At 39.2% G+C, this 26,552-nt stretch overlaps 1 protein-coding gene across 2 annotated transcripts in view; it reads right to left on the bottom strand.

Moving 5' to 3' along the window:
- Window positions 1-26,552, bottom strand: part of CDC42BPB (CDC42 binding protein kinase beta) — a gene marked incomplete at its 5' end in the record, with an annotated part of 91,651 nt that overhangs the window by 11,937 nt on the left and 53,162 nt on the right. Inside the window, 20 exons of one of the 2 annotated variants that reach the window (XM_084270369.1) lie at window positions 3,244-3,325; window positions 4,877-5,016; window positions 5,607-5,743; window positions 7,712-7,817; window positions 8,214-8,303; window positions 8,729-8,818; window positions 11,437-11,516; window positions 11,604-11,698; window positions 12,304-12,452; window positions 14,121-14,226; window positions 15,075-15,199; window positions 15,748-15,853; window positions 16,013-16,257; window positions 16,657-16,767; window positions 18,911-19,153; window positions 20,655-20,788; window positions 22,623-22,742; window positions 22,842-23,008; window positions 24,039-24,118; window positions 25,333-25,581. In XM_084270369.1, coding sequence (XP_084126495.1) covers window positions 3,244-3,325; window positions 4,877-5,016; window positions 5,607-5,743; window positions 7,712-7,817; window positions 8,214-8,303; window positions 8,729-8,818; window positions 11,437-11,516; window positions 11,604-11,698; window positions 12,304-12,452; window positions 14,121-14,226; window positions 15,075-15,199; window positions 15,748-15,853; window positions 16,013-16,257; window positions 16,657-16,767; window positions 18,911-19,153; window positions 20,655-20,788; window positions 22,623-22,742; window positions 22,842-23,008; window positions 24,039-24,118; window positions 25,333-25,581 — 2,655 coding nt within the window. The remainder of the gene's footprint in view (window positions 1-3,243; window positions 3,326-4,876; window positions 5,017-5,606; window positions 5,744-7,711; window positions 7,818-8,213; window positions 8,304-8,728; window positions 8,819-11,436; window positions 11,517-11,603; window positions 11,699-12,303; window positions 12,453-14,120; window positions 14,227-15,074; window positions 15,200-15,747; window positions 15,854-16,012; window positions 16,258-16,656; window positions 16,768-18,910; window positions 19,154-20,654; window positions 20,789-22,622; window positions 22,743-22,841; window positions 23,009-24,038; window positions 24,119-25,332; window positions 25,582-26,552) is intronic. The other variant, XM_084270370.1, reaches the window with a different exon arrangement.

Genomic DNA, 26,552 nt, shown 5'->3' with positions numbered 1-26,552 from the left:
GTCCTTTCTGTCAGTATTCTATACCTCACAGAACTGTGAAAGTACAACACATTGCTTCATAATGATGTGACGATGTACCCAAGTGGTATGCAGCACAGCACACAGCTGAGGTGGCCACAGTGCTTTGAAAAAATGCACAAGCTTCAGTGGCTTTATTTAATATACTCCATCTTGCTTAGTCATTTCTGAATCCTAAAATGTGGGCAAGGAACATTGCATTCCTTTCCTACAATAATCAATATATGCCAGAGAAAGGCTCCTTCCTGCTCTGAACTGGAATTTCAGTAGCATGCCATCATTTGTCCCAACCCCTACAACCTTCATCTTTTAATAACTTACTGAAAGTGACACAGAGTCAGATGCATTTAAACCCAATGGCATTGCTATTATCAGTTCTAGATTTTGATTTTGCCACTTTATTTTCAAAACACTTGTCCAGGAAAGGGAAGAGCACATCCTATCTTCATTAAAAGCTTGGGAGGAAAACAAACTTTTGAGACTGAAGTATTCTCTCACTATCCCATGTTAAAAGAAGAATCTCAATGGTTTCACTTAATTTTCAAGTAAATGGTCCTGTAGATCTCTAAGCAGAATATACCCTGAATAGAAAAACTATCCAGGAACTTCCCATTGCCTGAGGTAAGCATTGTACTAATTCTTAACATTCCTTTTGTGAGAGCAAAGATCATGGGAACTATGCTTTCAGTCACAGAGAAACAGGCCCTCAGCAGGTATCAGCCCTCACAACAGCCTTTTAGAATGACAAGAGTTAAACAGAAAAAAAAAAGCAGCAAAAGGTGCAAAAGTGCAAAACTGAAGGCTATAAGTATTCACACATGGAATAATACGCCTTCAGCCTGTATGCCTTGGTAAGAAAAATCACCCCAAAGATGGATGATGTGGTTATGCAACATACACTTCCCGAAAAAGCAAATTAAGCAGTAAGATTAATTTTGAAGAAAAGTTGTATCTGAAAGTAAGCTTGGGACAACAGGATGTCAGAGATTGAACTCCAGAAGTAAGATGAAAGTGAAGAGCAGTAGAAAAAGGACTAGTCTGCAACTGCAATTGCTCATAGATCTTGTTACTCTGCATCAAGCTTTGTTCACGTCTGAAGTAAAATTAATATTTTAAAGACGGATGGAGGCATAATGGATAATATCTCTAAATTTGAAAACAAAACCAAACCAGACTCCAGCTATTGTTTTCCTTCTGAAGAACCACCATTTATTAGTGCCATGTATTTTGTAGGTGGCACCTTACACGCAGTCAAATGCGGTAAAAATGGGAGAAGGTGGCCATAATATACCTAGCATTGTTCATCATCCAAAAATCCAGGAATATTTGCTATGAAACTCAAGGCTACTCCAAGTGCTACTGTGGAAAGGCTGCGCTACAGACGCTATTTTTATAAATGCATTGACGGCAGCACTTAGCCTGCAGCGTCTGGCTGCAAGGCCGGCCCAACATCCGGCTTCAAAACCTCATTTCCAAGGAGACAAGTTCTTCCTCTTCTTGATTTCATGGGGGAGTCAGAGGTGACAGTATTTTAGTCTTTGGCAGCATGCTGGTATTATGCTTTCTGACGGTGGAAGATGCAGAAGAAATTAAAAGAGGTCTTTGTTGGGCCACCAACATCATCATATGTCATGTGAAGGAACATGTAGGAAAGGAGGAGCACATTTTTACACCTGGCACTGTTACACCTAAGAGTTTTAACTACTGTGTACAAGCCACTCTATGTTGTTAGGTCAGCAGGATGCAAATCTAGAATTAAATGAAATTGAGAAAATAGTGTCCCTTGCATCAGAAATTATTGGTTTCCGGCTTTAGAAATTCCTTCTTTTGAAGGAGGACATTAGATTGAGAAGAGAGATGGACTTTGGCATCTCTTCTGGTCCTTGCCAACAGGGTATCTAAATAGATGTGTATACTCACACCCCAGGATTCTAGTTAATTCATCAGATCTCTTCAGCAGGGTATAATCTGATCAAACTGCAGAGACATTTTGTCATGTCTATCCACACAAGTATTCTTACATGGGGATATCTGACAAAAGAGGGCTTTTTCTTAGACACCCTTTCAATTAAAATCTGCAGGTAGAAATTAGAGCAGCAAGTCAGGCAAGCTAAACTGCATGGATGCCTCATTCTTAAACGGATCAACCACTGAATTCTGCTTAGCTCATTTTCTCCCCTCAGAAGTCCTTTACCATAGTATTCCACATATGCTAATCTAAGAAAAGAACAGGCAGATGAGAATAAAAAAAACCCCAATAAAACCATTTAGACATAAGTAAGATGAAAATAAAGGTAAAAGTAGCAGAAAGCTAAAAGATGAAATCCACTGCAGAGAATGTTTCTATTAAAAAGCAGAAAAGCAAAACCACAGAAGCATTCAAATAGCCAAGACATAACTAAGCAAAACCCTGACCAACTACATGGTTGGGATCACATATGACTGTCAGCTCTTCGGCTTCCACGTTCCACTGGTTCAATTCCAAATGACTCAGCATCAGAGACGCTGAGAACAAGTTTCTGTATTGAAATGCATGGGATTATAGATATTGGCTATTAACATACTCTTCTCTGTATTTTAAAATTTCAGATTAAATACACTTCCCATAAAACCTAGGAAAGAAGTTTCTATTGTTAAAAACTAAGTATTTGGGGGTTGGACTTAATGATCTCTGGGGGTCCCTTCCAACTCCTACAATTCTGTGAATCTATTACAGCACTCAGAACATACATTCAAGATATTACAGCTAAACTAATTATTTTCTCTTATGCTAAAATGTTTCTACAGTAGTTAAATATCAAAATAAGGAAACAGAAATTTAAAATGTGTGTGGGTTATACAAGACAATATATGGCAAACTAAAATCTGTAAGCACAACTCAGCTTCAACCTGCTTTGTTTACATCATTAGTTCCTAAAGCTAGAGTCCTCCAAAGCTAAGAAGGTAAAAAGGGGTTCTGGTGATACCAGTGGGAGACAAAACTATACTCAAGCAACTGAATTATAATCAACAGAACAAAAGAAAGCCAAAGGAAGCATCAAAAGGACAACTTCCTTTACAATTCAGTTGTAAGAATATCAGTTTTCTACACATTTTGGCACCCCTTGTAAATTCTTACACTTTTGCATGACAATAAACATAAGATATGAACAACATGTTTCATTATGAAAACAGAACACTGGCCTTTAACTTGTATTTTCTTTAAGAGTAAATTGGTAGCCATACCCTGAATATGCAAGGGATGTCCTTTCGAGTTGCATGTATCACATCCGATGCCAGGACAGAGCTCACACAAAAATCTTCATCTCTAATAAGAAAGAGAGCAAGAGAATCACATCCATGCACACACCAACATTATTCACTGAAATCTAATTGATATCACAACTGTTTCAACAGGCTGCAATCTCCTAACACCACACAGAGGTCACAACTGCCACCGCTGCTTTGTTCTGCTCTAACCATCCTTGATTCAAACGACTCACAAGCTTTAGTTAAGTTTCTACAGCATTCAGTACGTGTAACTCAGTCCACCTGTAGTTAATTGGGGTGGCTTTGTGTAGTTTTGGCTTAACAGCCACACCTATTCTACGATTAGCAGCAAGAATATTGCTCTTCCAGCCCAGCAGACACATTAGAAATGAATAATTCATACCTCAATGTGTAGCAAGAGAGGGGCCTTTGGAAAAAAAGAAAAATCACATAAAAAGCTCTTGGCAACATAATTATAGTTTGTGGGATTCAAATAAGGGTTTTCAAAACAGCTAGATTTTATTCTCTATTACAGTAAAATAAACAGACACCAGAACAACGTTTGCATTTCAGAGTGCTCCGCCCCAGAGGGCTTGTCTCCACAAGTCTTTTTAAACTCAATTTGACCAAGTTGATCACCATAATTGGCAATTTAGTGTGAAGATGACACTAACGCCCGAAACTTGCCGATGCTAGAACTCATAGCTGTGGTGGTTAATGTCTGTTAAAACATTTAAGAATCCTTGGAAGACATACCCAGAGAAGCAGCTACAATAAGGAGATAAAGCATGGGACAGTTGGCATAGTATCTGCCTGAGTTGCTTCAAGCAATGTTCTGACGTGAACGCTGTTATTTGCAATACATCCATGTTTTTGCTCCCACTGCCAGGGACTCAGAGGGAGCTGACACTGACGGGTCTCAGGGTATAAATGTGAAACAGAACAGCAGTGCTGGTGCAACCCCACAATACTACTGTCTGGAGGAAATATAAACCAAAGTGCCTGTGAATGCAAACTTCACATTCAATGGAGACAGAATGTGCTGTGGCATTAGAAGGCATTACACTTCCTTGATATTTCCATAAATTGAAATAAAAAACTTCTTGGTTACTCTGATCAATGAAAGTCTCAGATATTTTGTAGACAGTGTTCTGTGGTTGAAATTGTTCACCATGAAAAACTAACTCCTGTGAGAAGGCAGGGTCAGAGCTACTCACAGTGTAAAATATTTAATGCTTTCCTGAAGACTGCTTCAGTTTTTCTCATGTTCCTGAAATTACTGGCTAAGGGAACATCTGTGACTCACTGCTGAGGTCAGAGTACAGAGGAAAAGCCAATATACCAAAGTCTGTTTGCTTTCCATACATGCACATGGAATTCTAGGAAGCAGCATGCTAACACTGCAAATACCAGTGACTGCACAGTCTCGTCACTTCCTGTTGAGCCCATTCATGCAGAGTAAACTCAGCTGCAGTCTGTGTTCAGAACACACAGGTATGCTCAAACCAGAGCTCTTGTGATATAAAAGTTTCTTGTGTACTATAAATAAATAATCCTGTTAGGGGAAAAAAAATACAGAGGACTTCTACTCTGTCATACTGGTACAAACCTGAGATCCAAGACTTGACTCGCAACAACTCCAGGCTGGGTGGATTTTCCTTCAGGCACATCATACAAGAACAGTTTACAGTCACAGACAACGGCATAAGCCCTTTGCCAGCCTTTCTTAACTCCTGTAGGCTTTGGGACCTGCGTATAAATAACTGATTGCTTATTAAATGTAAGCACACGCAGCAGACAGAGAGAGCAGGGACATTTAGAAAAGCTTATACTTAGATCAACGGAATTAGAATACGTTCTACTTGCCCTTCAAAACGGAGTGAAAAATGTCAAGTAATCAAGCAATCATTTTTCCTCACTTAAGTTCAACCATTCCCTGTTACAGTTTAATAAATATATCAGGTAGTATTAGGACAAACAAAGGGGCTTGTATATTCCACAAATGCCAAAACGGCAGGACAGTTTACCTTTTCTATAATACTTACATGAACAATGACAGGCATTCTTCCTAAAAGCATGCTCTCCCCCGTCCCCCTGCTGCTGCTTATGAACACGGTAGCTACTAATCTACTAACCTTTAGCTCTTGTAGTAAAACCAACTGTTTCTCCCACATCTAAAGCAATGAAGGTTAAATAAGTTACATAGATAGCACACAAAGCCTTAAGGCTTGAGCACAATTTAGGAGATCTGTTTAAACACAGTCAGAGGCTCCAAGCTTCACAGCTCTAAGTCAAGCTTAGCATTCTTCTCTTGTCCAAGAACGAAAGACTATTATTACCTTGACATAACCTTTATAGGCGGTTCCTATTCCTCTCTGCACATCTACTCCAAGAGGCCTTTTGGCTTGCTCAGGGGGTATGGGGCAGACCTGAGGCGCGCTATCCTTGCAGGAAACATGGCATGCAAATGAACACACTAAGTACAAAAGAGAAAACCCACAGTGAAATGCATGTATGAGTCAATCATAACAGGAGATTAGCACTGTCTACCCTTACGCTCAGTAAATCAATTAATCATGCTGAAATCTGCAAATATTGCAATAGCACACTACACCAAAGGAGCGAACACGCCTGCTTTATGAGACACTCCAAAGTATTTTTATTTTCTCTTTTAAGCCTATTACCGCCATAAAGGGCAGGAACTGAGTCCACATTTCAAGGTAACTTATGAAAGCATTTTCCAGAAGGAAAAGGGTGTTGGTCAGCCTCACTCGTGTTAAATGGCAACTAACCCAGTCACTGAAGAGAGAAAATATTAATAAAGGAGGAATAAAAATTACAGGACAGTGATAGCAGACAATATAGTAGGTGTTTAATTTGACCCAGGAATGCAAAAATACAGCAAAGACAAAGTAAAACTAAACTGACCAAAAAAAAAATTGAATGGGTTAAACACAGGGAAGAGACTTGAAAGCACAATCAAGTAGAAACCAGGAAACAAGGACTGAAACACTGTGTGACGACAAGAGTTCAAATAAGGAACAAACTCCTAGAGCGTCACATCCTTTCTTACTGCTTACACCACTTTGCACAACTTTGTGACGCCCCAGCCAGGGACAGAGGCCGCTTGCCCACAGAGCACTTCACAGAGAACCAAGCCTCAGAGTATATATGTCACTTCCCATGAGACAGAGCACATGAACTCTGGAATGAATTAATGTTAAATTGAGGCATCTGGCCCTCAGTTTACTGGCCAGACCTTTCCAGAGAGGTTTTGTCTGGCTTGTCCCAGCCACCCCAGTTCTACCTGTAGGCTTCTTGGGAAGGCATTGGGAGAGTAGCACGGCACTGTGATCTACCCTGTGCTTCCTCCTAGCCATAGCACAGAGACAGATCCACAGGCCTCTGGAAGTGCATCTGTATTATACCATAGTCTCCAGCATTAAAAAGAAGATTTGGGAAAAGCAAGTGACTGGGAGTGGAACATGACAAAGTTTTATTCTACCAGAATTATCTCTATTCTCAGGTCAATGTGATTCTTATTTTTTCTGTAGCTATCAAGCTCTGGAGGAGGAGAGGCAAAGTGGGAAGCTAACGATGCAGAGCTTAATCAAAAAGCATGAGGAAAAAAAAGAGCACAGCTGATAGCTACACTGAGGGGAAAAGACTGTTTCAAACTTGCAGGAAGAGATACAAAACAGGAGTGCAGGACTGTCAGCAACCTGAGAAAGGCAGCCCCAGGGCAAGTGCTGGCAGCGCAATAGGTGCTCCTGGGGAAGAACTGCCACCAGAAGATCTGCCAGGAAAAAGCCCTGAAGGGCAAAGGAGGCAATCTGAACCTGATACTGAAGGTGTCAGTGGAGAGGGTGTCACTAGCAAGAACTAAGCTGAGCACAGAAACACAGTAAGGTTATTTACACTGGAGTGTGTCTTCAACAGATTTGGGGAATACTTCATGAGCTCATGTGTCTAATCAAGATACAGATATATAGAATTCAGTAGTGACATGTGCATCAGAGAAAGTATTTTAAACAAAACTGACAGCAAGACAGGCTACAGGCCAAAAAACCTAGCCAATGGTCCTGCTGACATACAGGGTTTATGATCAGGATAGCACAAAACAGACTCAGATTCCCGTTACCAGAACATTCCCCCCACTAAAGAAAACATTCCTGCCTTCCCTGCCTACCCCAACTCACACTGTAATAGCACAAATGGTACCAGAATTGGTCAGTAACATGAAAAGGAACCACAAAGGCTTGTATTAATTCTGTGACTTTAAGGGTCTGTTGCAAAAGAAAGGAGAACCATTCAGTGGCAGCCACCCCTCTCTCTCATTCCCTCCCCAGTTAACAGTTGCCTTAAAACACATCTGTGTGTTGGGATGAGTTTTTCAGGGACTGAAACACTTTTGCTGAGAATACAAGCAGTGTAACTCACTCACCGTCGCAGGCATAACCTTGTCGAACTAATCCCACCATAAGAGAGGTGCAATGACTGCACTGCGTGGGGCTTGTGAATGACTTGATATTGAGCTGGTGAGCTTTAGGCTGAAAGATACATTCAGGATAAAAAAATCAACACAACACTTTTCACTTTCTGTTCTTGCATAACGCAAGCATCTCCCTTCACCGCCCCCCCCACCAGAGTGTACGTGATGAAACCTGGGCTTAAGTGCGTGCAGCTTGTAAAAGCTGCTGCAAGACAACAGGAACTGTGTAAAACACTCAAATCCCAAACCTACAGCCAACTGGGTTTTTTTGTCATCCCTTCTGACAAATCAAAGCCCATCAACTTGCATTTGGAAACATTCAATTAAAAACACAAACCTAACACACACACACACACGACAAATCCAAACAGGACAAGAACAAACATGGAGGGGTAATTTATAAATGGTATTTTTTCCTTTGTTCTTTAGAATAAGGTTAGCACAGTCCCCCTACCTTTGGTACAGCTAGAGAAATGGATTGAATGGTGGGGGAAGGAGCAGCAGGCATCCTCTGAAGCCGAATTGGTTCCTGAATCACAAAAAACTGTAATTGAGCAAAATGAGGCTTCAAGAATTTGTTTCAAGATCGGGGTGGCAAAGCTTATTGGTTTATGATTATTTTTTTCTTTTTTGAAAAATCAGCAAAAATTTAATTGTTATCAACATTGCCATTCTGATTTAATAGAAACAGATTGTGTTTTAAAGCACTCACAGGAAAGCCTGCACACTAACAAACAAGCAGCAATACAGAAAACATAGGAAAATGAGGTACATCAACATACACAGAGCCAGCAAAGAGGTTTCACTTGCAACTGTCCTTGAAGCAGGTGCAATTAACAGTGACACACTGCAAATAAGCAACATTCAATCCTGCTTCTTCATAATGAATGCTGCAATACATATTTATCATGAACAAGACAGAGAGACTTTCTAGTGAATTACTCTTCAGGGTAAAATAACAGCTCTTACTTCTTGTTGTTGCTCTGCAGTAACAACTGAAGTAGATGGTGAAACTTCTGACTTGGGACCCTGCGTTTCCTGCTCACTAATAGAGCTGGTCTGCAAAAGTGATAGCAAACATGTTAGATTAGAGTACCACAGATCTGATGAAGTGCTCTCACATCAAAAAAAAAAAATGGGAAAAAACCAACCAACCAACAAAACAAGGCTGATTTCTATATGGAGTACACACACATTTAACAACTTCTGTTCTGAAAAAAAAACCAACCCAAATTTTTCGTCAAAACAAACCCTGCTACCTGATAGAAAAGCTGCAAAGCTCCAAGTCCTGAATGCAAAACTTCATAGTAGGCAGCATCAATGCTGCAACAGCCTTGCCCAGAGAGGCTGTATCTAATCTCTTGCATGCAGGTATGGAGTGATGTTTGAGAAGCTTGGCAATCGTCCATAAAATAGGTTATTTCTCGTGGTAGCTTACTATACCTGGATTTTTCTAGCACACAGCAGCCAGCAATTATCCCACAAGAAAAATTCTTAAGAGTAGTCCTATGCAGTCTTTTAAAAGAGTAGTTTAAAAAAGGTTGGTCTCTGACAATAAAAGAATCATAGCTACTTAATCACATTGCCTTATATTTCACCAAAATTTAAGACTAGCATCCATCACAAGCCTTCTACTAATTTCACAGTTACATTAGCAACTACTAATTGCCAGCACAAGGGGGAAGTATGCTACAATTCCAGAGCTAAAGCAGCTGGGTGTGGAAGTAGGATACTGTATTCCTGTACTCTGAGGACATCATGAAAATAATGATTAACATCAGATTAGACTTCACATCAATGATGTAATTAGCACTAATGGCAACAAGTAATGAATCATTCACTTCCCAGCCAGTTTAGACAGGAAAACGGCTCAAGTTCAGTTAGCTCACTAAATATGTTCAGATACTGGTTACTTTTTTTTTTTTGTTATGAATGGTTTTGTAGGGCTGGGCCACTTGAGATCAAATTGTGCCATTAGGTAATATGAACTATTTAAAAATGCTAAGTCTGACTCAGTCAAAATATAAAATAGTAAGCCTGTAAAGAGGTATTAAAAAATAACTAAACAAGCTCTATTTAGTGGATTAAGTTATAGAGAAGTAAAGGAAGCAAAAATATCTAGTTTTAGAAGACCATTTTCACTATAACAGGTCACAACAAAATAAGAAGACAAAACTACTAGCAAAAACTTACTTCTTCCCAAAAGGCTAGCAGAGAAGATGTAGATGAAGAAGAAACAGAATCCTTTGTTGTAACGGTATGAGGGATAAAAATGATCACTTATCACCCACAGAAAAACTTCAGATAGAGTATCAGTAGGCTAGCTAAATAAAAGGTTTCATATGGCCAAATAATATTTATTCAAACTAAATTAACCTAGAGCAGATGACACGGAGTTTCTTTATAAGTATATGTGAAAAAAGAAGTTAATGGAAGTCATTAGGTATAGTATTAGCAATTTTAATGTAACTCATCAGAAAATGCCACCTGCAGTTCCATAGCAACTATATATTTATTGCAGTATCTGTATAATGGAATCTTGATTAGTTATGGGCTTGATACTCTATGTGGTACTGTTTTAGGTATATCTGGTACTTTTTAAAGCTACATTTTAAAAATCTCAAGATCAACAGATAAAAAAATATTGTTTAGACAGTAGCATATATCATGTTTCTCTCTCTTCGCTCCACCTCATCCATATAGCATATCTTGTTGCTTCAGCAATAAAGCCAGCATGGACATTTTGTCACTGGGAACAGCACATACACAAAGTATATATAAATATATATATATATGTAAATGTAATAACATGTCCATAGGCTTTCTTTTTAGCAGCAGTGACTATGGAATGTGTGTGTGTGGAAGTGTACAGAAGTGTACACCAAGCAGACTGGTGAGATTTTAACCTGAGCCCCTTTAACTCAGCTCCAGAAACAAAACAGATTATTCTTTCCAGTTCCAGCTCTTGGTTTTATCTTAAACTATGTGTCTTGTGGAAAAAAAAAAAACAAAAAAAAAGAAAATCTTCATGGATCAAGAGTTCATGAAGTAAAGAAACATGAATCAGTGCTGCATTTCACAGTTGCTTCCTCAGGGAATGCACAAACCTTTTTAACTGAAACGCCCACTTGGAGCTGTGATTTGTATCATTGGGTTTCTAAGGATCAGAGGGTGTGTCACGATAAACTTATTATACCAACATCTGCGGGTCCTCTGATTCTCTTCCCAGTTCCTTCTACTCTAACCACTCCATTAAGATCTGGAGCCAACAGTTTTACATATCTGTTTAAACACTCCTTGAACTGTGTGAATTCTTTTTCTTGTTTTAAGCAGCATCTTCCAACTGTAAGGCCTTTTAATCCCTTATTTGTAACAGGGCGTGCCAGCCTTTCCAAAAAACACTGAATATGTATTATTCAGCCAAATGTTTGAGATTAACCTAAACAAAGCAGCTAGAACGTGAAACAGTCAATGTGAACTTCTATTTCCCAAAGGTACCAGCTTCCCTGCAAAATGCCAAGCAATGTGGCATCTACTGGATGCCCAATTCTGCGCCACGCTAATTTGGCTCACGTGCCAGATCCAAATGTGCCATATAGTCCCCAAGTATTACTTCCATATAATAAAAATATAAATCAGCTACTACACTTTTGTAGTTATTTCATGTAATAACTCACTCTGAAAGTCAGATCACGTGCAAGAGGAGAAGTGTTGAAATACTCAAAAATGGAATCTTGAAAGTCCGGAAGTTTGAGACCTAAAACCCAAAGCAGAACAGGCTTAGCTGAAAGGCAGGATCACAAGCAGTGTCAGAACTCTCTTAAAACATAGGAACTTTAGTTACCTGAATCTGTTCTGTATTTTTCTTCCATTTTTTTCTTCAAACCTTCAATCTCTTCCAATAGTTCTCTATTTTTTGCTTCCGATTCCTTTAGTTTACTGAAGCAACATAATATGATCAAAATGCAGTCTGGAACATCTCAAAGGCAGGAAATGCCAACACACAGAGTTGTTCGTGTCTGGTTCTACATCTCAGAGTTTTAGAAAATGCACTATTTTTTTTTTTTGAGGAGTGGTGGTATGGTTTTTAATTAAATTTTTTAAAGGCTGATTAATTTTATTTTCTCCCTGAATAGGCACCTCACTGCTTGAAAGTGAAAAATGTCTTTGAGATTCCTGCTATCATTGCACTTATCTGTCAAAGAAAGTTATTCTAATAGTAGTTTGGCTTTTAATTCCCAAGAACACGTCTACTCTCCAGTTAGTCTAAGAAAATGTATTGAATTGGCTTTGAATTTGTTCTTAAGCTTTTTTTCCTCAGGTGCCCAAGATCCGTATCTTATTACCAAGCTATTCACAGCAGTGAAATGTTTCCTTGAAGAAATTTTTACAGTTCTCATTTGACTACTCAAGGTGTCTGTAGCCTGTGGAATGGGACCTTTCTGGCACAGTCCAGTATCGCGGGCACGAGGGGCCATTTTAAGCAAGTTACTATTCTAACTAGCAGTGCACTAAAGCCCAAACAGAACCAAAGCCCTCATTACCTGTCAAGAGATATGTTTGCATCTTTAACTTTTCGTAGCTCTTCTTGAACCAGTTGTTTGGCACGAATTTCTGCATCGAGGGCAGACTGTAATTCCAGCCTCGCTGACATATCCAACTTCTGACTGCGCCGCACCTTCCAGAGTGGATCCTGTTGCAGTCAGTGACTTAATATTACTATCAACTCTTTAAAGGTATTTTTATTCAGGTTCAAAGTAGTACAATAGCTTTCACACTGTTTCAGAGGATGCTCTTTTAAATTAGTTATGGGCAGCATACCTGCTATGTGGAAATCAGTCGATGGGTGAGACTTTGTTACACAAAAATACTGAGTAGTTTTTATAACAGTTAAACCATGAAGATATGCTTGAAAACAAAAAGATGGGTCACCAAGCATGAAAGCTGGCTAAGATACCCACTGAAAAAAGGATAGTTTTCACTGTCCATACTGAAGAGAGTATAAAACTTGGACAGTTACATACTGGACTTTACATAAAATGCAAATATTTAACACAAAACATCTGAATTAAAACCATATCATGAATGGCAAATGCATGAAAAAATGAAATAAGCTGCATCTTGAGACACCCAAGACTACCACCTTTCCTTAAACAATTCTTACAATTCTTAAATAGCATAAGCTTTCTATCTGCACACACCAAGCTAATTTTCTGAGCTTTTCCAAGCATTTTTCAGTGTGGACTATACTTTTGATATTCCCTAACGGACACCTCTCACATGAACCTGCAAGTGACAGCCATGAAAATCAACAGGCATTTTTGTTGAGGTTCTACTGAAGTTACCAAACCAGTTGTAATATAAAGAACAGTGTTCTTTATTCTGCCAGTAGCTAAGAGGTAAATGCCAACTGCATTTGATCTGATCTTTCTTTCTATTAACCCTCTCAACATTATAATCATGCCTTTATGATGTAGGCAAATGTTAGCTCATAGGAAGTCATAACTTCCTCTTATTTTCCCCTGTTCATAGGTATGGAAGGGATGAGTAAAAACTTCCCTGTATAAGCCAGGAGCAGATTGTGTCTTTGCATGGCAGACAGCTGCCTTGCACTGTTAGGGACGTGGGCTTCCCATGCCTAGCTGTAAACAGCTCTCCTTTTCCTTAGGCAGGTATCAAGCACCTGCCAAGGTAAAATGGTGTTTTCATCTCTAGAACCAAAGTCCTTCACAAGGGTTCTTGTGTTTTGCAGGATGTTTTTATTTCTTTGGAATTCGTATTACTACTGTATAGGAAAATATGACATAAAGGTCTCACTGTTCAGTACGTATATAAAGCTACAAGCTCTCAGTGCACCACTAGTCTGTAACCATATCACACTGTAAGGGCAATTAAAAATATTCACTTGCATCTAACATGGTGAGTGCATTTCTGTACTCCCCTTTAATGGCTATTTGTTTCTTCTCTCCTCTGTACGGTCTAAAGCTAAACCATATCCTCAAGTACCTCATCTACCCTTTTTTTAAACACATCCAGGGATGGTGACTCAACCACCTCCCTGGGCAGCCTGTTCCACATCCCAACAACTCTTTCAGTAAAAATTTTTTTTCCTAACATCTAATCTGACCCTGCCCTGGCCCAGCTTTGTGCCATTTCCCCTTGTCCTATCACCTGCCACTTGGGTGAAGAGACCATCGCCCACCTCTCTACAACCCCCTTTTTCACAAGCAATAGACACAAACTAGAAAGCAGACCAGAGGATTTACTAGAAGAGAATTCTGATTATGAACAGATACCTGAAACTAAAAATGGTGCTGCTGAGACACACCCAGAACAGCCCAAATGGTTGCTATTTTCTTACCAGTGTTCGTGACCCCAGACTGGAACTTCTCAATGACTCAAGTTCTTCTGTCATCTTGGAAGCTAAGGCTTGGAGATAGCCACGAGCATCCTTCTCATCACTTACCCTGTTGTGCAATTACAAAAAGCTGTTACTTAATGGTTTTGTAGCTTGTACCACCAAACGCTGAGCCACCAAGCAATCAGAGCGTCTGCACTCAATTTAGGGACTAACAGAAATGGACAGAACAGGGAAAACTCTCCCAGCAACAGAAAACCAGACACATCTTAGATTGCCTGCTTTAGATTTTTCTTTTATCTGATTCTCTTGATTGTGGCAGTTGCTAGGGAAACTGAAGTTTTCCTTCTGCCATCAGCAAGAGTTTCAGTGTTATTGTTTGCAACAAGATGTGCACGCTGCTCGCTCAGGAACCCTCAAGTCCTTGTGTAACACCTGGAAAGGCAAATACCTGCACCCTATTGATCTCTTTATCATACCAACTTCCACTCACTAGCTGAAATGCCCAAGCATTAGCCAGAAACTAGAAACTAATTCAACTGAAAACCACTGCCAGAAATGTGGTTTTCAACCAAGGCCCAGCCTTCAACAACATTCTAGTTCAGCTAGCAGATGAACTTCAAGCAGGAGACACATATAGGTGACCAAATGTCTTTCATGCTGAAAATAGTAGCACACTGCTTGCTGAAACAGCTCATAACAGAGGGAAGGACCTGTGACTTAAGTGCAAGTGCTTATCTAGTCCAGCTTATGAGGGTCTATATGGTAACACAGACCTTTTAAATCATGACCAGCTTCCTGAGTGAATTTATTATAATTTTATTAATCAACACTCAGAAGTACAATGCTTTCATTGATCCCAGACACACAGAAAGGGTCTGGCTATACCCTACAAAAAAAGACAATCAGTACTTCAAAAGTTGAAAGTGGCCATCTGGGTCTCTAAGCAGCACATACCATTGAATAATTTCTGCAATCTGAGCTTCCCAGTGAGCAACAGACTCTTTCTTTGCTGCTAGGTCTTGGAGCTCATCTTCTAGCTGTCTGTTCTGTGCTGTTAATTTGTCCACAAAGGAGCAGAGCTGAAACAAAAGATTAATTTCACTCACAGGTTATGTCAGTTTCAGACTTTTTACATATGTTTATGTCTATACATTTACAGAGCGTGAACAAAAAGGACCACCCTGGGCTATCTGGAAGTTATAACACAGACCAAGGTACTGGAAATTATTCTTTTCCTTGTGGAGCTGGAGACTAGCACCTGAGCAAAGAACACCACATTGCCAGCGCACATGAAACAATCCATATCAAAGGAAAAGAAAAATTGAGTGTAAAGACCATGGAGAGAAATAAGACTTATCTGTAAGCCATCAGGGTCTTTTTAAAGGCCTTCATGAAGAAATCAGAAGGTGGTGCCTCCGAGTTGTGTGAATTGGTCCCACAAAAAAATGTATTGTAAAGTTACTATTCAGCCAGATCTGACATTTGCATTGTGAAAACTACATTTGGTTTACTCAGATATTGCCTGAACATTCACATATCTCTTTTGATGAATGAGTAGACACTACTTCAACATCAGAAAGTAAGTAAGAATTATTTTTTGCTTAAATATGTTTCCTAGAAGAGTTACCCTCTCATTTTCTGTTGTTAGCTTCTTGTTATCCTCCAAGAGCATAGATCTTTCACGCTCATATTTCTCTTTCATTGTTCCTACTGCTTCCTCCATTTCACTGTGCCTAAGGAGAAGGACGAGAAATAGAAACACTTAAACTCTAACACTGCTGAATCTGGAGATGGCTTTTCAAAAAAGGAATACAGTTAAGGTGAAATACCATCCCACACAGGCATCGTACAAAAAGAAATCCATAATTAATGACTCATGCCCAAAAGCTTACCTCTCTCGCTTTGTTTTCTCTAATTTATCCTTTAATATCATGATCTCTTTCTGCAGTGCAAGCTGATGGCTCTCTGAATCATGTACTTCCTTTTTCACGTTTTTTACTTCCAAAACATGTGATGCTTCTCGTCGGACCAGCTCCTCTTCATAAAATAAGATTTTCTTTTCCAGCTCAGACTTAATTTTGGAAAGTTCCTGCTGATGTTCTTGTGTGGCACCTGCTCCTCTGCCTCCCTGCTTCAGCTGCAGAAGAAGAGGAGGAACCATCAGGAAGAGACTATGACTACATTATGTGAACATTATTAAAACTTATAATTGTCCAATTGGAGGCACTTTGGAGAGAAATTTATCTGGACACTGAGATTTAAATGGTGCCTGTCTCCAAGCATTAAGCCCCATAACTGATGCTCTCATTACACAGCTCTAATAAGAGGTTCAAATAGGTTTCAGAGATAACAAAAATTGGACCACATTCATAAACAGGATATTTTCAAGACATTAGAGTTCAATGAGATATTCAAGTACTTCAAATAAATAGGTCATGCCATATTTTTAAGTATTCCACAGGTATCAACAGTTGCGAAAGCAAAACCATTGCCACTCCTGTGTTGTGAGTAAAAAGACTGTCAAAAAACATGTAACCTTTAGAGCTTCCAGTTCATTTTCCAGTTGTTTGGAGAAGACCTCACTGTGCTCACGAAGCTTGCGTTCTTTTGATGCTTCTGCTGCAACTTCTTCAAGTTGGGCTTCCAGCTGCAAGGAGAGTAACTTTAGGTCATTTCAACACACCCATCTTGTTCATTTCCTTTCCCCCATACAGATGAGCAGAAAGTCTTTCCTTATTTTTATTTTACATTACACCACAATTACAATCATCTCAGATTGTCATGACTGTTTTGCCTTCATTGATCCAGGCATCCATCTGGCTCACGCAGTAAAACTGTTCCTATATGACTTTTTGTACTGATAAGAACTACAGCAAGTATGTGCAGGGATAACTGCAGCTCCTGTTAATGCCAAGAGAAGGAAATGGCACTAGGAGGGTGTTAAAGAAGAAAGCCTCCTGCTTTCACAGGTCAGCTCTGTGCCTCAGACTTAAAAGCAGCTTAAAAATCCTGACTTTTGAGCCAAATTACTGCAAAATACTGAAAATACAAACACTGAACAGTTTTACCTTGCAATTATAGAACAAAGTAAGCTTGATCATGTGCCTTTTGACTTTAGAGTTAATCAGAAAGTCGATCCAGTGGCAACTAAGGCAACTCTTGCAATTTACGCAGCAGTGGCACAATGTTAAAACCTTACAGGAAGAGTAAGATATGTCCTGTATTCAAATTCAACCAGTAAAACTGTTTTTAAAAGAACTGTATTTAGAATTATGGGACAAGATAATGAACTTTCAGACTATGGTCTGAATAGCAGATTGAGAGTTATTAGGAAAAGGAGAACAGAGGGATCTGTAAGGTCCAAAGACAGATTATAAAGCCCTGCATGGAAATATTTAACTGAATAAGCAACAACATACGAATGCCCACTGCATTCTGCTCTAGAGATGAAGTGCCACAGTCCTACACATCAAATATGGTGCTGCAAACACCTCTGCCTTTCCCAGTTACCTACCACTTCTTATTCATGGATAGAAGTCTGAGAAACTTCATCTCTTACTACGTTTTCATAAACTACTTCTCCATTTGCTAGCAGTTTTCTAGCAATGCTTACGAAGCTCTTGAATTTCTCTTCTGCAGTTCACCCAGATAACACCTAAGATTTGATGATTTTTCAATGATTATAACACTCTGGGTTAACCACAATAGATGTTTCTTACGCTCTCTTTGTTACCCACATCATCTCATATAAAGCTATAAACCACCTAGAATACTAATTGGAAATTAACTTGCCTAAAGATATGACAGATATTCTCAACAATGACTAACTACAGATGAAGGAAAACCAGCTATTCAGTCTGTGTCACTGTTCTTCCCTCCAGTTGAAGAGAAAAATGCAGCTGGGGGGAAAAAAAAGTCACCAGAACACTCCAACCTTAAAGCACATCAAGACCTTAAGCTATGAGTCAGAGGCTACAAGAATCTAAATGTAAGAACTAGAGTCTGGCCATACAGCAAGAATAGTTTCCTCCTGATTAAAATCAGCCTGAGTACAAACAAAAAAGATGACTTGGTTTGTTTCTGGATTAAAACATTTAGAAACAGATTTATTTTGTGAGCTGTAGCAGAGTTATATGGAAGAGTTACCAGGGTAGTTTCTTTGGGGCAATATCTTATAGATGGACAGAGGAAATTATTGTTAACAGTCCCAATTTGTAAAGAGAAATACATATATGCTATTACTGGATAAGCAGCAGCTGGAACATGTTATTTTGAACTATTTTATCAAGCTTCTTGACATCATTTAACCCCAGCTGGCACCTAAGCCCCATATAGCCACTTGTTCACTATCCCCCAGCCATGGGATGGGGGAGAGCATTGTGAGGGTAAAAGAGAAAACACATGAATTGAGATAAACACAGATAGCAGGTAAAGAAAAAGCTGCACACAAGCAAAGCAAACCCAGGAATTCATAACTCCAAACACCCCCCCTTCCTCCTTCTCCCTCAGCTCTATATACAGAGCATGACACCATATGGTGTGGGATATTCCTTTGGGCAGCTGGGGTCAGCTGTCTCAACTGTGTCCCTTCCCAACTCCTTGTGAACCCCCAGCCTACTCACTGGTGGGGTGGAGTGAGGAGCAGCAAAGGCCTTGGCTCTGTGTAAGCCCTGCTCAGCAGCGACTGGAACATCCCTGTGTCACCAACACTGTTTGCAGCACAAATCCAAACCACATGCTAGGCGCTGTGACGAAAATTAACTCTACCCCAGCCCAAACCAGCACAGTACCTCTTTTCTGATCTTCTCTGATTTACGGATGTCCTGTCGCATAGCATCAATCTTCTGCATGCTCACTTCCACCTCCTCTTCTTTGTCACGAAGCTGGCGGGACAGCTTCTGCTTCTGGGACCGCAAGTCTCCCATCCTCTCACTGAGCTCAGAGAACTCCTGCACAGCTAGCTTTCTTTGCTGGTGGGCATCTCTCAATTCTTTGGATTGTGTCTTTAATCTCTCTGAGGCTTCTACAAGTTGCTGGTTTAAACAAAAATTACAATAATATTAATGAAGTCATTTGGACTCCAGAGATTCGTTTCAAGAAGAAAGTGGACCTACGTGAGCATGACTGGAAAGTTCAACCACCTCACATAATTTTCAAACAGTAATTACAATATTTACATGAAGTGTTTTTTTCTTCTGGATAAGCAGCAGCAGTACATTAAGTCTCCAGTTTCTCTGCTTCTGGATTGGCGTACTTTTGCTGTTCAAGAAATCTTACAAATCTGACCACACAAGGTCACTTTGCTTCTAAAGAACTTAATTTCAGATTACCACCATGTAACTGCACAATGGTCATTATTTTTAAAGGAATGTTTTAGCAGCAAGCACAGTCAATCAAATATATTGCATTGGCACAGACTCTGCAGCAGCAAATCTTGTGAAAGTATTCAGAAACCTGAGGAAGATACCTTAGAACGTGCTACGAAACTCTAATATTTTAACTGACAGTATAAAAGCTGTTTCCTTTACATCAAGTAGCTAGAAATTAACAACTTAAAATAGAAATCTAAAGCTCCACATAAAATAATTTGAGAAGGGGGAGGGGTGGCAGTATTTGAGAAGACCACAACTAGACAACACAATGAATGCATACTGACCAATGGACTTAAGACTTCTGCTGTTAGGAATGCAGGAACATTCATTAGCTTTCCAAAAGGCATGTGTTCAAACCAGAAGGAGCTGATCTCCCTTCTCTGCTACTCATACATACATACAGGTGAATAACCCTTATAACTCTTACCACTGGTTAACAGACAGAAGAGAGACTGACAAATTCTAGGGGACCAGATTCTGGCCATCGGATTACTTTTGGGTTCACTTAAATGCCAGGTCAATGTTACAGCTGCTAGACTTTTCCAGAACTAGCTGTGTGAGTACAGGTAGCTTTTTTTGATACACAACACCCTGTTTACTTCACTGCAAAATATTTTGCTGACTTAAACTAAGATACTGTTACCTTTTAGGAAGCAAAGGTGTAATTTACACAACAGTAAATAAACTCAGCAGTTACACAGAAGTCATCCTCAGCCTCAAGCAGTAATTAACCTTGTGGCATTACAAAGAGTAAGTGGGCTCAAGCTTGAGCAATGACCTAGCTCTATTAACTCTTTCATACACATACATATGCATGCATGATTTTTGGTATCTACAGGATTGAGGACTAGCCACAGATCTGAATTGAACTCCTGTGTTTACTGAAACAGCTTAGAATAATTAAAAAGTTAAACTAAGGCTACTTCTTCAGGTTTTTGTTCCACCTAGCAGAACACATTAAAAATAAATAAGATACCTATTAACTTCCAAAGGAGAAAGTGTTACTTTGGAGCACCACTGTATTACTAATGAAAGGAACAGGTTCATTACTGTCTCAATATAAAACCCAGCATTTAAAACACTAAAACTGCAATCACGACATAACTGTTCTGTAATTACTTCACCTGACCATTTTTAAATGTATCTATCTTTGCATCCATACCTTATGGAGGTCCTCCTTTTCTTGCCGCAGCACTCTGCACTGTTTTTCTAGTCCTTTCAATTTATGTATAGAGTCTTCATGTTCTTGTCGAAACGCCACAGCGTCTGCAAGCTGTCCTTCCAGTTTACTTATATCTGAAGATTAAAATATAGTAAAAAGGGAACTGGTCACTCATTTACACCAATAAAGCAAGCAACATTACTCAAACTGGCATCACTTTGCTTGGAAAAGCAACTTTTTCCCCTGTTCCCACCATTTTAGACAGCTTAAGATAATCTGGGGGCATCAACAGCTCCATGTAATTTGTACTTCCTCAGTCCATTGAAGAAATCCTACCAGAGAGTGTGAAAAAAACACCTTAGCACAGAGCTTTGTTTTGTTTTGAAGAATGCAATATCTAGCCCTTGAAAACACTGAAATGAACTTGAGTTGTTGGAATTCTGTTTCGGAGGTAAATTACTAAAACTGGTTTTCATTATTTGACAAGAAAAGTCACAGTCACCAGTGCATCCAGCAAGACAGGAGAGGACTATTTATTTCTTACAGAAGACAAGAACTCACAGACTGGGATGAAAATATCATCCTGTGTGAGGCAGCCTGATGACCCGACTGCCCATATTTATGGCAGTATGTTCTCCCTGTAATTCGCCCTTTACTCTCCAGTAAAATGAAACAAACTTGATTTGAAATGATCATCTTTGAATGTAACAGACTAACCACCTTTATATATTTCTGGTCAGCCTTAGAGCTGGTAAGAAAATCAACTGCCATTCTCCATTTGTTGTAATTATTACTTCTTTTAAACAAGCACATAAGAAATTGCCCAGGGAGTAACTGTCTCACTCAAGTTTCACTGATGCCTGTGGCAGAACAGGAACCTGGACCTATCCATGCAGGGATCCAAGCACAGCTGTAATGGTTACGGTACTACACCTTTTCTCACTTAAACACAAACACCCTCCCACTTTACACCAACCAACACTTCTTTTTAAAACAGAATATACAGATAGTTTTTAAATTTAACAGGACACCATGGGCTGAAGTAGCACCTTGTTCTATTTTGACTCAAACCTGATTCTAGAATCCCTAAGAATAGCTTCTTTTTTTGGAAGGACAATCTACTTAGGAGAGCTGTGCTGATTCTTGCAATGCCTGTACCTACGGAGGGGGTACACTGCCAAACGGTGGGGGGCGTGGAAAATCATCATCAGCAAACTCAGCATCTGCATTCACTCACACTATTCTACAGGCCCCTGCTAACCTCTCAGCTAGGTCATTAGGATCCAAAACTACCATTTTGTTTATCACTCATTTCCACTTAGGAAAATTAAACACTAACAGGAGGTTTGTACGGGTAAACTAATAGCATTGTCAAGCAACAGATTTTCAGTGATATGGATGAGTCAGTCTTCTCTCAGGACAGATGCCAGTATTTGTTTTTCTGCAAAGCTCGGTGCTTCCTAATTAATGCATCACCAGACAGAAACACAAAGGGAGCAGGAGCTCAGAAATATTTAAATGTGAACTATTGTTATACATCCCCTACCTATCCCCTTATGTTTCTGAAGAACAACTAATCTCTCCCCAGCGTCTCTTACACCCACCTCCAAGTAAAACCTCTCCAAAACAATACTCCCCCCCAAAAAAGGAGGAGTAAGAGAATAGGATCTCCTGAGATTTTTTAGGAAACAAACATCGCACAAAATATTTAACTGAACTCATCCACACAATTCATCATATTCTAGATTCCCTGTGGTAATGTATGCTAGCAGGCCAAGCAAGTGGAAGAAAAAGTTAAGTGCTCATCTGGAAAAACTGAAATGCTTCTTAATATTGAGGCATTTAAAAGAGTTAGGTTTTTTGTAGCATCTCCAGAATATTAATTCTACTTATTGCTAAAACACAGTACATATTACAAGGAGTAACAAAATAAATTGCATTACTATAACCACCATGCCAGAGGCTCACCTGTTAATTTGTTCTTCAACCGTTCAATTTCTTCATTTAATTTTTTTATCTCCTTATCTCGACTTGTATTCCCTGTAACGCACACTGGACCTTGGAGGTTCTGCACTGTCTGTGTAGATTCTTAAAATGAGAAAAGAAAGGAAAGTATTTTCAATAAAATACATTCTAATTCCTCTTAATGAGGAAAGCTGAGAACAGCAGTAAACCTAAAGCACCAACCTTGCAGCTTTCTGTTCAGGTCTTGCTTCTCCTGCTCTAATTTCCGTATTTTCTTTTCGTAGCCTTCTATTTGTGAAGTGTTCTTTACGTCACGCTGCACATCCGTATCTTTGGTTACAGTGTCAGACTGCATTGCACTTGTTAAAGTGCCTCTATCAGATAAAGAGCTGCAAATACATAAGTTAGAACATTTCAATAAATACTCACAGTAGTCTGGAGCAGTGACATGCTGGGATTCCACCAAACACGCACCTTAAATTTACAAGAACAATTAGTGCAGTAATTGCAGCTATTGGTAGATAAATTATTATTCCCTAGATACCATGTATGCTGCAGCAGAACTAGAGACACTTGCATCCTGGGCTTCAGTGATGCTGCTGTACATTCACTTCACAAACTGCCTAAATGACCAAAAATGTTAACTCTCCTATGCCAATGGTTACTACCACCCGACAGCAAAGAAAGCAGAATGGGAAGTGTACCTGCGCTGAGAGAGCTGAGAAACAAACCCAAAAGTTACGTTTCAAGTCAGACAAAGATGGATTTAAGTAGAGCCACATGATTTAACTCTGAAAAGGATGAGGAGTGTGTACCGTGTTCTTTCTGAAATGCGTGGGGTAACAAACCCCAGTGAAGGGAAAACAAACAGATCAGAATAACCGTAAGATTAGAGACAACTATATGTTTGAGGGATCTCTGAGGTCACATTAAAGCCATTTCCAAATGAGCCACTTTGCCCATGCACAGAACACGACGCTAACTTAGCCTGCCAGCAGAACTTTGGAGCAAAGAGCTATGCCTAAACTGCTGCTGGCACACATGTGCTGTGGACAGGACTTGCTCACAGCCTCTCAACAATGGAACTGCAAGTTTATACCCACTTTTAAGAGACTAAATGTGTTACTTGCTTTTCATCCATTTCAAATGCATAAAGTATTAAATACAAAAGCATCTCATCCTGGCAGCATGATGAAAAATATGTTCAGACACTTGGGGAAGGAAAAAGAAGAAACGGAGAGTCATACAATATACTGAGTTGGAAGGGACCCATAAGGATCAAGTCCAAGTCCTAAAGGTCCACTTATCTGCAGGTACATTTATGGACATCAACCTTTCTACACCTTTATAAAAATGAGAATTTCTTTGAATTAGTTGTATTTGGGAAACAAGTTTAGTGAGCAACGTGTTTTTGCTTACCTATCAGTTGTGTAGGTAAACCCAACGAATGGTAAATGCAATCCAGAGAAGCCCGTATGAGAACTCGGTGGCACCACTTCCTGAATGAAAACAACATGCATGAAAACCCCAGAGAACCCACACAGAGCTAAAGGCATTTGATTTAGCCTTATGGTTAAAAAAACCCCAAAACACAGAGACAGCTAATGGAAAGACTTTTCTTAGCACATACCAATTCACAATTGGCAGTTATGTTTCATTGTATGGCCTTCCATTGTCCCTGGATGAATTTTATTTTGGATTAGGTCACTAAATATAATGACCTGAATTTAGAAGCCTCTTGAACAGGCAGCATTTCAACAAGTTCAAAGCACAATGCAACCATTAAAAAACACCCCTAAATTTCAAGTTACTAATTAAAACTGAACTGGCACAAAAATTCACGTTGTTAACTTTAGCATGCAATCAGAAAACATGCCAAAATCTCTTTATTTCTTGGAATACAAGCTGATGAACAGATCACCACAAAAGCCCTCTGCTGCTCCTGAATGGAGTTTGTCAATTACTACACAACAGGGACTCCACAACTTCCCCACTCCTAAAGCCAACCTCATGGTTCTTAAGTGAGTGGAGAAGTAGCAGCAAGCTGCACAAAGAATGTACATGTATTTCTGAAGACAGTTTACACCTTTGGAAAGGAATAAATCCATATACAAGGTCCTTGTAAAGGTAAACTAAATGGGTAATTAAAGGATTTTTCCCCACCAAAATGTTTTTATTTTGACTGACTGTGTTTGTTTAATGCTAAAACATGGAAAAGAGTAATTTCAATTGTTGGAAATTCACGGTTTTTTCTTTCTCCAGCATTTTGGGTTATCAGAAATCATGTGCTGCTTTCCTAAATGGTAGCATCTGCCAAAATGTTCAGATATAGTTCAGATACAAACGGTGACAGGTTAATGAGCTTTCCTGCTTTTGAAATTTCTCAAGACAGCTCTAAGCATTCATTCACCACACTGCAGTAACAGCACCACATGCACATCATGGTAAGGGTGCACTGCAGTGCATATCCAAATGAAAGTATCACTAAATTTACTAGGATCAGGAATCTGTTTCATGACTTTCTGGAATTTAAAACAAAACTTTATTTTATTAGCACAGCTTATTAAGGAATCCTCTACTTCTTATTAAAACTAAACAAAATCCCTCATTTATTCTGAAACACGTGCTCACCACTATGCTACAGTGCAGCAAGGTTGCACACAGTGCAGCAAGGCTGCATACTCGCATTAGTAATATTTAAAAGAAGACTCACTGGATTTCTTAATACATCATCATCTACATCAAAGTTTGAGGTGTCAGAAGGACTGCTAACATCTGGAATATAAGGTGCTTCTAGGTTTCGGATGTTATCCCAATTCAATCCTTCAAAAAACGCATGAGACTTGAAATCCTCTATTCCATTCTGTCCTAGTCTGCGCTCCCTACTGCAGATCAGTCGCTGAATTAGATCTTTTGCTTCTTCAGATACATCTGTAACGTGGGATGGAAACTGAAATCGTTCCTAGAAAACAAAACATATAGATAAATTTTGAGAGAAGGAATCCATTCTATGGCTTTCAAAAAGAACATGCTAAGTTACTGCAGTAAAACTGGAAGTGAATAGTCAAACCTTGTTCTAGTTCCAGCGTGCACAACGTGTTACAGTCAGTGATAGACTTTTGGTCTTAAAGTGGATTTGAGGACAGGTAATCATTTCTCAATCTCTTACACGTATCTCTCTGAAACTAACTGCAATTACAGTAACTCTATTCAGAAAAAGCAAACTACTTTTGGGGTTTTTTAAATGGGAATTTTGACACACTACAATATATTAAGATCAGACAATAAAGGCAGATCCTCACAGGTACTCCCAGTCACAGATCTATCAACATTCTGAAGATGTACTCCTTCAGATTTTATTAATTTAAGCTCAAAAAGCAATGAAGCTAGTAAATTCTCCACAGAAAGCTCGTACATGTAAGGATACATTTCTCTAATGTAGAGGTTAAATAGCTATTTACTTACAAAAATATAACTTAGCAAAGATTTATATTATAAGGGAACAGAAGATCTAAGCAAGTACTTACCACTAACAGCTGAAATTACTCTAGACAAGAATCAGGAAAAAAAACCTTTTCCTGTATTTTAGCTTGCTACTACTTCCACTGCACAGTCACAAAGGGGTTTATGGTTTGCTTTTTCAATAAAGGGTGACAACATACCTACCTTTTTATAATGCTGTTTTCCAGTTTAAAATGAGATTGTTAGGGACCATATGAGCATAACTCAAATTAAACTTTCAAACTTCAGTTGAAAAACATAAAATCGTAATGACTGTGCATCCAAATGAGATTGAAATATTAAGTTCATTGGACAGCTTCAAACTTCCTAAAAAGTAGTTTAAGAACCAGGTAGACAGAATTTATCCTGGTTACACTTACACCCAGTTCACTGAAGAAATTAAAGCAAAAGACATTCATATTCATCACAGCA

Source organism: Gallinula chloropus (genome assembly GCF_964237585.1).
Source record: "Gallinula chloropus genome assembly, chromosome: 14".
NCBI lineage: Eukaryota > Metazoa > Chordata > Aves > Gruiformes > Rallidae > Gallinula > Gallinula chloropus.
The sequence above is the reverse complement of the archived record's forward strand: the minus strand, read 5'-3'. Positions and strand labels throughout refer to the sequence as shown.